The 11,444-nt window shown below is 59.3% G+C and overlaps 1 protein-coding gene across 1 annotated transcript; it reads left to right on the forward strand.

Annotated features, from left to right (window-relative positions):
- Positions 1-5,339: 5,339 nt before the first annotated feature.
- On the forward strand, positions 5,340-11,158 carry LOC147525870 (maestro heat-like repeat-containing protein family member 7). The gene is made up of 13 exons (XM_086630858.1): positions 5,340-5,595; positions 5,871-5,944; positions 6,068-6,193; positions 6,369-6,523; positions 6,847-6,994; positions 7,261-7,448; positions 7,538-7,675; positions 8,171-8,285; positions 8,497-8,634; positions 9,185-9,340; positions 9,660-9,761; positions 10,186-10,288; positions 10,953-11,158. Exons 1-13 carry the CDS (start codon positions 5,340-5,342, stop codon positions 11,156-11,158), a joined length of 1,905 nt encoding a protein of 634 aa, XP_086486984.1.
- Positions 11,159-11,444: the final 286 nt, after the last annotated feature.

Raw genomic sequence — 11,444 nt, forward strand, 5'->3', positions numbered from 1 at the left:
TTCTTTTGAATTAACATATATATTTAAAGCTTCGCAAATCCAATCATCAAAGGATCCAAAAACGGGCCAGAAAACATGTGGCTTTAAAGGTTTTTTTGGCCATGTAATCATACAATAGTGAATCAATTTTAATTTATCTTTTTCTTTTCTGGGGCCCCTTTCATCCCAATTTCTGATCATTAGTCCTAATGGACTTTCTACCGGTATATCTGGTAATTTGCTCCCTTTTTCCTGATCCTGGGTCTTTGACTTGTTTTGACCCATCTAGGAATTTTACTGTGGCAATTCCTACAGCCCTTGATTGCTGGTATGAATGTGTGGCAATTCCTACAGCCCTTGGTGGCTGATATGAGTGTGTGACAATTCCTACAGCCCTTGGTTGCTGGTATGAGTGTCTGGCAGGGGGTTAATGATCTATCACCCACCCACGAGTCCTATAGGAATCGCTTCGGTCCTTCACCGGCCAAGTCCCTCGCGGGAGATTGGAACCGCGGTTAGAAGACCTCCGCACTCGCTTCGGAACTACGTTCCGTCTCAGTCACACTCTTACACACACTCATACACACACAGGCAACCGTATCCCACCCAACCGAACGATCAACGCCTTAAATACTTACACCTCCGTCGTCTTCTTACGACTCCGTCATTCGGATTGTCGTTCGGGATATAACCGAACGGTGTACGCACGGTCGGTTCGGGATCGAACCAAACAGTACACGCACACCACAATCACACGCGGCGTTACTCACAGCTCCGCTGTCTTCGTTTGGGATTATACCAAACGGTCGCTCGGGTCTGCGCGCAGAGAATTACGGGCAAAACAAAACTACTGAAGCCGGCAAGGGAGCTGAGCTCGTATAAAAATAAAATTCTTTGCTTGCTTCTATTCAGGTTCAGGATGGTGTCAGTCCCGACCCAACCCGACCAGGAGTCACCAAAAAAGTAAATGGTGAGGCGCCCCTCCTAGATCAGGTCAGACTTCAGGAACTAAGACCATCCCGGACGAGCCCCCAATTGTGATAAATGAGTGAGTCCCAAACAGAACTCCAATCAAAGTTTACAATTTATTAAGCGAATAAAGGCAAGCAAACAGCGCTGGGTGCGCCGGGAGTCTCCGCTCCACCAAGACGCACACCCGCCGTGGCAGTTTTTCTTGTATTTATACAAACATATTCATAGCCCCCCCAAAAAGGTCAGTTTTTTCCCATGAGATCATTTCTATAGTCCCCGCCTCAGGATCCGCCTCAGGCTCCTCCTCGACACGCCTCCTGATGGTCGTGGGCCTGGGTCTTCAGGATGAAGGCCGGAGGTCTTCCTCACGTGGGCAGGGGTCTTCAGGATGAAGGCCGTAGGTCTTCCTCACTGTGCACTTTTCACCTCTTCTCTAAAATTCCCGATTTGGCTGCGTTTGCAGAACCAAACCGGTTCCAGCCTGGTCCGTCCTTGAGTGGACATCTGGTTGTAGTTCTTGTTAGTCCTTATCTTGCCCTCATAGGCTAGTTTTTGTCTCCCTTCCTCCCTACAGATGTGTGGGTCCTGAGTTACGACTTTGCTGGCATCTCTCTTATCTCTCTCACCAACCTCCTCCCTGGGCAGCCAGCAGGGACTGAGACTTCACACTTTAATTAAGGCAAGCAATAATTCATACAGCAGTTAGTGTAGCAGTTAGTATTGAGTGTTTAAACAATTAACTTGTTAGTATTTAATATTTAAACAATAACTAATATATACCTTCTTATGTGATTTTGTTAGTATTTCTATATTCCCTCTGTCAGCCCCCCCCCTTTTTATTAGATCAAGTAAATCCTTTCACTTGCATAAGTTTCCTGATTGATATAACACTTTGTGCACTGAAAATATACACACCAAACCCATATGTACAACAGTGTCAGTAGCAATATTAAAGCAGCTGCAGCTATTAACAGTATTGTCACAGGATATTTTAAATGACTGAAAAATCCTGGAGCTGAAGGTGACCACCTGAAGAGAGTTTCCCAGCATCTATGCTCTCCATCCTTTTCTACCTTTTCACCATTTCCTTTTATCTCGTTTTGCATCACGATGAACTGTCACCAGAGCTCTTTGTTCTGCAGTGCCAGAGCATCCTGTGTATCACTCTGGCGGTCAGCAGCATCATGAGGAATTTCGCAAGTTTATGTTTTTGCATTTCACAGAGATCTTAAACTAAGATAATCACTTCTCTTAAATAAGGCACACCCCGCTCCTTACCACCATATTGACACGAATCAAAGGAACATATTTCACATCCCCACGCCGAGGCTGTTTGCCCGCGGCCGTGGCTCGTGGATGATCCCTCCCTGTTCTCATCTCAACTCTCAGGCCTTTCCTTACGTTTTTTCTCCGCTCCACCCCGCTGCGGGGGGAGGAGTGAGCAAGTGACCGCCCGGTGCCTTAGCAGCTGGCCAGGCTAAACCATGAGGATAAGTTTCGTTAATTTTGCTCTGGAAACAAACACAGTTTTTACAGACGAATGGAATTGGCTCTAAGTTATGGACATGCCAGGGGGGTTGGCCGCAGCCATAACAGAAGCATTTCTGGAACATGGACATGGCATGGCTGTTGCTGAATTTCTAGTCATAGTAGTTATCCATCAGTCTTGGAACGCTGCACAATCTCATGAGTGACGTCTGTCTGTTGAGGGGCAGGGGAGAGGTGCTCGCTAACGAGAATGTACCGGTCTGTACCGTTGGGTATCGGAATGGTTTAAGGATGCAGCGTAACGTGTGTTGGTGAGCAGGGATTTTAGTAACGAGAATGAGACACAAAGGGGTGGTTAGAAGATGTATAAATGTGTTAAATCACGTAGAACCTGAGCACGACGCAAGTGGCTTGGGATAAGGGGTGGAGATCGTGGTGGCTCTGGCTGGGACGGAGTTCAGTTTTTTCCCAGCAGCCCTCACAGTGCGGTGCTCTCTGTTGGCAGCGAGGAAGGTGTTGAGAGCACAGCAGTGTTTGGGCTGCTGCTGAGCATCTAGGCTGTCCCTCCAGCATCCCTCCCAAAAGGCTGGGAGTGAGCAAGAGGTTGGGAGGGGACGTAGCCAGGACAGCTGACCCAAAGTGACCAACTGACATCCCATGGAAGGCCACACTGTCCCACCTGTCCTTTGTGCACGGGGGCAGGACATCCCATGGACGGCCACACTGTCCCACCCCTCCCCTGTGCACAGGGTCCGGAACATTCCGGAACATTCCATGAAAGGTGTACTGTCCCGCCCCCCCTTTGTGAGGTAGGGCAGGCCGTAGCCAATCAGGCCACACTGCCCCGCCCCCCCCCATGATGTCATTGCCCGGGCACCTATATAAGGCCGCTCGCCCGCTCAGCGGTGGCAGACGCTGTCTTGGCTTCGGCGCGGTGGCTGCACTGGGCTCAGGGGCTGCCACCCCTCGCAGACCAAGGAGCACAGCTGTGTTGTGGAAGGAATTCCATAAGGACACACCTGAGTGGGAATTCTCAACAGCACAAACTGGGACGTGCTGCTGGGTTTCCTGCTGTCGTGAGCAGTGGAAGATTTTCCAGTCGCCTTTTCAGTTCCTCCTTGAGGTCAGTGTCAGATCCTGGTTTGCTCTGGACAGGTTTAGTCCCCAGTAGCGGTGGGATGGCTGCAGAGTTATGGTGGGCAGCGACGGCTGCTCAGAGTCTGGATTGGGTTGTTCCCAGGAGGTGGTGTGGGTTTTTGGGAAAAGAAATCCTCATGATGTCATGGATGGGCAGACAGATTTAGTGGCTTCACTCTGTGCCAGGCTGTACGCTGAGTACTGTTGGGCTTGTGCTTCCTTTTGGCGAGAAGGATGTAAAAGGAGTTGGAATTAGGGAGCTCTGGAGAGGCTGTGAAACCTGGGCAGGGGTAAAGGTGTGGGGTGAGTTTTGCTGAAACGGTTGGCGACCAAATGGAGAATACTCGATAGGAGTTTCATGGTGTGCTGGGAGTTGAGCCTCCTGAGAAATCTAAATGGAGTTTAAAAAACTCTGCTGAAGGGCCCTTCTTCCCCAGCGCTCTGGCATGAGCGCTGGGCAGGCGGGCACACAGAAACCTTCCCGGCGTTTCTGTGCGTGTCAGAACGCCACGGTGTGCCGGGTCTGTGTGCTGGGGGTTTTGGTAGCGGGAGAGGGGCTGCAGCCCCTGTAACTTCCCGGGCTCCAACACCGGTCGGAGCGGTCTCTGGCCAGGTCGGACCCCCCATCCCTTCAGGCCAGGGCCGAGCCGGCAGCGCCTCTGCCGATGCCCCATATACGATGGGGACAAGGGAGCCCGAAGTGTGGCTCGGAGCTGCAGTGAAGAGAGGGGGGAGGTGGGGGCTGCCCCCTCCCCAGCTTCTGTGCAGGCGAGTGGAGCAGCAGCCAGACAAACTGCCCTGAGCTGAGCAGGGGGGAAACTGGCTGCCCCAAGCAGGGCTGGGGAAAACCAGATGGCCCAGGCGGTGCAAGGGCCAAACTGGCCAGTTCAGGTGAGGCAGAAATACCAACCGGTTGCCTCGTCGGGGCAGGAGCAATACTCACTGCGCTGCCAGCAGGTCAAGGAATTAAACCTGATGCTAGAAAGCCGCCTACAAACATTTTTTGGTGCTGCAGGGGTCTCCTGCCTCTGCCAAAGGTGGGACGATGCTGTCCCTAAAAGAAGTACTCAAGCCAGTACTAAAATGTCTTGAGAGAGTTGGGGTTGTCCAGCCTGGAGAAGGCTCTGGGCTGATCTTCCAGCAGCCTTCCAGTACCTGAAGGGGCTACAAGAAAGGTGGAGAAGGGCTTTGGACAAGGATATGTAGTGACAGGACACGGGGCAATGGCTTTAAACTGAAAGAGGGCAGATTCCTATTAGATCTAAGGAAGAAATTCTTCCCTCTGCGGATGTTGAGGCACTGGCACAGGTTGCCCAGAGAAGCTGTAGATGCCCCATCCCTGGCAGTGTTCAAGGCCAGGTTGGATGAGGCTTTGGGCAACCTGGTGTAGTGGAGGGTGTCCCTGCCCATGGCAGAGGGGTTGGAACTGGGTGAGCTTTGAGGTCCCTTCCAACCCAAACATTCCATGATTCCATGGCACGCTGGTGGGACACACGGAGGGACGGGCAGCCCCAGGGCCCTTTGTGATGCACCGTGATGGGTGCTGCCCGTGGGTGGCACATGGTGGTGTGTCACACGGCCCTTTGTGACCCGTGCGATACGGTCGCCAGCAGTGACACGACCGCTCCGCAGTGCCCAGCAGATGCAACAGGGCAGGACAGGGAACAGAGCGGGGTTATGAGGAGCCTTTCCGCAGCCACCCCGTCCCTCGCTGACCCTCACACAGTCTCTCCTGCAACAGGAGCCGTCGAGGCCTCAGCGAGATGGCAGAGAACCGCCCCAGTGTGCCCAGACTGGCCTCGCTGGGGAAGAAGGAGGAGGAGGAAGGCGCTGGGGCTGCGGCAGCACGGCAGCCTGATGAGGAGGAGGAAGGCGCTGGGGCTGCCGCAGCACAGCAGCCAGAGGAGGAGGAAGGCGATGGGGCTGCCGCGGCACAGCAGCCAGAGGAGGAGGAAGGCGATGGGGCTGCCGTGGCACAGCAGCCCGATGAGGAGGAGGAGGTTCAGTCGCTGCTGGCAGGTGAGCAGCTGGGCTGGGCCACAGGGCTGGTGGCTGCAGCCAGCTCGGCCCCATCCCCTTGGGCATCCCGAGGGAAGAGGGGACCAGGCTGTTGGCCACAGCCGGGCTCCATCCATGGGGCACCCCCGGCCCCAACCTGCGGTCAGAGAGGCGGGGGTCAGCGTCCCACCAGCCCCTCCCGTGGGGCTGCTCCTGCCCGGGAAGCGCGGGGCTCGGCTGTGCTCTCCAGCCTCTCGCGCAGCCCCTCAGCTCTGCCTGTGCTCTGTCTTTGCCAGATCCAGACTGGGACCTGCCGGAAGAGGAGCAGAATCAGGCCCATACTAGTGTCCGCTTCCGCAGCACAGCGCAGGTACCCGCAGCCATCCCTGCCCGGGCTGGGGCTGCTCTCGCTGCCCAGCCAAGCGCCGCCATCGGGGCACTCGGTGTGACATCCCTCTCTTCTCTCCCCTTCCTTCCCCTGCAAATGTTTTAGGAGTCCCTCGATCCCACCACCAGCTCAGCCACCGAGGGCACGGCAGGCCCCGAGTCCTGTAGAGCAGAGGCTTTTGCTGTCCTGCTGAATGGGCTCGTGGAAAGTGAAGTCTCCTGTCTGAGCAAGGTAAGTAGCCTGCGGCCAGGGCTCGAGGGCCCCGGGGATCGTGTGCCCCCTGAAGCTGCATCCGCTGGGCCTTTTTGGCCGGCACGGTGTGGTGGGAAGGGAAGCACTTCGTGGGGGAAGCTGGGGAAGTGTCTCCCTCTGGCAGCACTCCAGCTCTCAGCTGTGTCTCCTCCAGGTGCCCAGGATTGTGAGGTGCATCTACCAGTGGCTCAAGCTCAACACCGACGTGTCTGGCGAGCACAGGATGGACAAGGCCCTTCAGATGCTGACCCACGCGCACCCCCATGACGTGGTGGTGACCCTCCTGCGCTGCGCCCCACGGTGCGACAGGTACAGGCCGTGCCTGCCTTAGTGGCTCAGGGCTCACCAGCCCAGCAGCCCTGGGAACCCATCCCATGTGGGCTGCCAGACAGACGGAGATTTTTCAGGACCCTTCGGCCCCTCCATTTCCCAGCCCTGGCAAGTCAGCCCCAGCACCCAGAGCCATGGCCCCTCCCTGCCCCTCAAGGCACCCGCAGAAGCGGGCCCACTGGGTGCGGCTGGCACGGGGCAGTGGGCAGAGGCAGGGCTGGTGGCCAGCCCAGGTCCCTGCCGTGGTCCCGGCCACGGTGCTGTGGCCGAGACCCTGCTGACAGAGAGCTCTGCCCCTGCAGAGCTGCTGCGACCATGTGGAGCGCGATGGTCTCCAGGAGCAAGACCACAGAGAAGGTGCTGCTGGAGCTGCTCTGCGTGCTGGAGGACTGGCCGAGGCACAGCACGTCCACCTCCGATGGGAACACCACAGACGTCTTTGCCCTGGCTGTGAGTTTCTGGAGTGGGTCTTTGCTCACCACCAGCATCGCCTCTCCGGGTGGCTCTGCATCCTTCCCTGCTACAGCATCTCCCTGCCTCACGTGGCGGGCTGGAAACCCGGATTGGGGGCAGGTTTAGGGGCAGCCAGGCCAGGTGCTGCTCCCGCGTCTCCCGTGGCCGAGGGCAGCGCCTGAGCCTCACCCTGCCACGCTTGGGCCCTGCCACGGGGACGTCTCAGCACTGAGCACTATCTCTGGGTGTTTTGTTTTCTGCAGGCAACCAGGGCGCTGTGGGCAATCCTCCAGCTGCCCAGGTGCCCACGGAGGTTGAAGGCGTATTCCCCTCGCCTCTTCCTGGCTCTGGTCTTCCAAGTTTTCTTCAGCACAGAGCGGATGCCAGCGGAGGTCTATACCTTCTGGAAGGAATGCCAGGAGGAAGGCTGCCTTCCCACTGACCCCAACAGGTGCTCCATCCCAGTCCTCTCATCTCTCCCATGGTCCTGGAGCTGGGGCCAAGGCTCCCGGTGTGACGCGGGCTGTGCTCTGCACACAGATTTGCAGTGCTGACTGCCAAGGCGCTGCTCTGCCGTGTTCAGCACGAGGACGTGGTGTTGCAAGTGCAACGGAAGCACGGCTGGGACATGCTTCTCAACGCTGAGACCCACCACTGCGCAGCGGGTCTGCTGGCCAGGTGAGAGCGCCCTTCTCCCCGCTCCCCCGCCATTTCTCCCCTGCCGACAGGGTGCCCCACAGAATCTCCTTGCTCTTGGCCAGAGGGACTTGTCACCACGGGGTTGCCCACCAGACTGGGAAAGCCTGGCAGAGGTGGGTGCACAGGAGCAGCCAGCTCCCAAAGCACCAGCGTCCATTGCCGTGGGCCCTGGGCTGATGGCACAGTGCAGGGGGTCCATCTGCAGGCAGCCCCCCTGAGGGCAGCCCGTCGGGACAGGGCAGGATGTGCTGAGGGCCAGGGGCTAAGCCTGGGTGACATGAGTCCACGTTGGGCTCCTTGAAGGGAAGGGTTGAGGGCAGGATGGGTGTTTTTCCAGTCTCCTCCCCAAAAGGAGCCTGCTGCTGCCTTTCCCCTGGTGAGGGGTAGTGGGGAAAGACCCGGCCTGCATGATTCAGTCCCAGGAGGGTGTGCCCACCCTGCTCAGGGCCGACAATGCCTTCTTCCCCCTGCCAGAGAGATGTGCGCCATCTCAGTGAGCTTCTGCCAGTGCCTGGCAGACCTCCTCGTCAAGCTGCTCCACGGGAAGGAGCTGCGCTGCCAGGTCCCCGCCATGGCGTTCCTCGTTGAGGTGAGCCCGATGGCGAGCGCCGCCGCGCTGAGCTGCCTCCCACTGCTCTGCCCTCCGGTAGCCGCAGCTGCGGGGGGAGCCCCGTTGTGGGAGCCGGGGCAGAGGGGGGGCTGCGCTGCCTGCCTGCACCCCGTGCTGCCGGCCGGGCCAGCCCTGCGCGGAGCTGGGTTCCTGCTGACTGGCACCCCTGTCCCTGCTCGGTGTGTTGCAGCTCCTGGCCTGCCCTGACATAGAGGTGGAGAGGGATCGCCTCCTGCGGCTCATCCCCGGGTACCTGCGGAGCGAGTGCGCAGTGCTGCGTCGCCTGGCGCTCAGATGCCTCATGGTGTTCTGGGAGAGCCCCGCGATGGTGAGCCAGGGGCACCAGGGGGCCGGGCAGGGGGTGCCGGGCACCGCAGTAGCTTGGCCGTGGCTGGGCTTCGGGAGCTGCGGTAGCTGCTCCCAGCTCTCCTGCCTCCCCGTTCAGCTGCCCGAGTTCTTCGGGGCACGACTTTGGCTTCTGGGCCCCGAGGCAGCAGCGTGGGGTCGAATCGCCGGAGCGGCTTTGGCAGTGCAGCCGTTTATGGCTTCATAACCCCGCGTTGTGTTCCGCACAGGCCGAAAGAAGGTGGTTCCTGAGGCAAAGCCTCATAGAGCTGCTGCAGGACAAAGACGCGGAGATTGTCAGGACGATCCTGCTCAGCGAGGTGCTTCTGCCCAGAGACATGCCCGTGACCACCTCGATCGCTCTGCAGCTGGCTGAGAGGCTCCGGCCACTCTTTGACAACGTAAGGCTTTGTGCCCCCACCCTGGGTGCTGGGTGCTGCCAGGAAACTTTGTGCCCTGTGGGTTTTCAGACCCGTGCCCAGGTGGGCCTGGAGCAGCCGGTGCTGACGTCTCACCCTCTTCCTCTGCACCAGGAGTCCAGCTACGTGCGACTGCTCTCCATCCAAAAGTTCCGAGATGTGACGCAGTCTGTAGAGGAATCGGAAAGAAAGCAGCTGAAGGCGCAGGTGCGCCAGAGCCTGCTCCCGCTGCTCTACCACTTGCACGATGAGGACCAGCACGTGGCAGAGGTGAGGATTTCTGACGTGCTGGGGTCCCCACGGGAGGTGGCTCGGCCGCCTCCTGCCCTGGCGCCTCGCGGACCGTGGCGCTCCCCCCTCCTCCTGGCCCTGGCTACGGAGCAGCAGCTCTGGGGGACCTCTGTCCCAACCCCAGACATGGGGGTTGCCCCCGTCCTCTGTCTGGTCACTGAACAACCAGCGATGGACACGTTCCCCAGCTGCTGCATCTTCCCACCAGGGCCCAGGGGAGGCCCTGAGCCAGGTGCGGGGGATGCCGATCCAGTGCCCTGGGCAGCGGTGCCATCTCCCATTCTCTGCTGCTCTCCAGGCCTCTCGGGAAACCCTCCTTGGAGCTGCCAAGTTCCTGAGAAAGAGGAAGCTCTGCCAGCTGCTGAAGAGAGAGCAGACACGGGCAGTTGGCGAGTGCCTGGTAAGGATGGTCCCAAAGCCCCAGACCCAGCCTGGACAAACCTCCTGCCTCCAATGCCCAGCATGTGGAGCTGGCAGCTGTGTCCCTGCCCACTGCTGCAGCCCATCGCCACCAGCCTGTGCCCCACACACACTCCCTTCCCTCGGGCACGCGGTCCTGTGGGCTTTTCTCCAGGCTCCTCTCCCTCCCTGAGCCCGGGGACGCCAATGGAGCCCTGACCCAGCGGTCCTTTGGCGACAGGGTGGCAACACAGCTTCCCGGGCAGCACCCAGCCCTCTGCTCCCTCCAAACCCTGGCACCAGCCGGCTGCCGGCTGGGCATCGTGGGTGTCCTGGCAGTGGAGGCCAGTCCGGGGCGCAGGGACTATGCAGCCGAGGGAGAGTCTGCACCAACCCTTCCTTCCATGCCCTTGCCCTCTCTCCAGCTGGCAGAGTACAGCAGCAGAGCAGAGGAGTTCCTGCACCAGTCCCTGCCGTACCTGCTGAGCCCACATGAGTCCACGCGGGAGGCGGCCGTCAGGTTCCTTGGTGAGCCACAAGCCCCGGGGATTCCTCCCTGCCCCACTGCAGCTTGGCCCCAGCCCTGCTGCTGCACCGGCAGCAGGAATCGGCCCAGTGGCTGTGGAGCCCTGACTACCTGACGCCAGGGTAGGGCAACCACGGGGCTCCCTGCCACCCTCTCCCACCCCTGCCCTTGGGCGTCACGCTCGGGGAACGGCCCGGGCTCGGCGCTGCCGAGGGGAGGGAAGCGTGCAGCGGGGCTGCTGTGGGAAGCTGTGCTGCTGAGGCTTGCAGGGTCTGTGACGGGCTCTGTGTTCCCAGGGCTCGCTGGGCGGCGCGTGAGAGGTCAGCGGGAAGAGAAGCTCCAGAACATCTGCGAGGGTGAGTGAGGGCAGCGGGGTGTCAGGTGGGGCTGGCGGGGAGGAGGAAAGAGCCTGGGCAGGGAGATGCGATGCCTGCCTCGGCTGGGGAGGGCTCTGCTCCCTGCCTGGACGAGGGGCACGTGGGCAGAGCGGAGAGAGATTTCAGGGGCATGTGGAGTATTCGTGGCCAGCACCTTCCTGCGGATCCTGTTGGCCCCTGCTCCCTCCTGGCCACAGGAAGAGCTGAGTGGGGTGGTCCTGGCAGGAGGGGATCCTGGGGTCCCTGCAGATGCGGGATCTGACCTTGGCTCTGTTCCTCTCTGTTCCAGCCCTTCAAGACATGACAAATGACATCAGCCCCTCCGTCTCAAACCTGGCAGCTGAAACCCTGTCGCTGCTAAGACCTGCAGAGACAAGTCCTGCCTCTGAATTCGGGCTGCGGGCGCTGCCAGACCAGTTCCGCAGGGCATGGAGGAGGCGGCCTCGTCTCTGGGGCAACGGCTGGCTGTGCTGCTGGAGCTCTGGGCAGAGCTGATCCCAGCAGCTCCATGTGCTGGGGCCACCTCAGCCTGCAGGAGAGGCTGGGTGGCTCCTGTGCAAGGCAGGCGAGTGGCTGCGGGCGCATCTTGCTTGTCTTCCTCCACGATATTGACCCTCTTCAGCTCAGCTCTGGCTGGGGCGACTCCTCAAGACGACGGTTGAGGGGAGCTGCGCCGTGATGGTGCCCATCCCCACGTGTGGTTGTGGCCAACTGCCAATAAATTGTTTCTCTGCACCTGTCTTCCAAACGTGGAGTTTGTGGATGTTTTCTGGGGGAGATC

The sequence above is a fragment of the Tauraco erythrolophus genome, unplaced genomic scaffold, assembly GCF_009769465.1.
Source record: "Tauraco erythrolophus isolate bTauEry1 unplaced genomic scaffold, bTauEry1.pri scaffold_55_arrow_ctg1, whole genome shotgun sequence".
Taxonomy (NCBI): Eukaryota; Metazoa; Chordata; class Aves; order Musophagiformes; family Musophagidae; genus Tauraco; species Tauraco erythrolophus.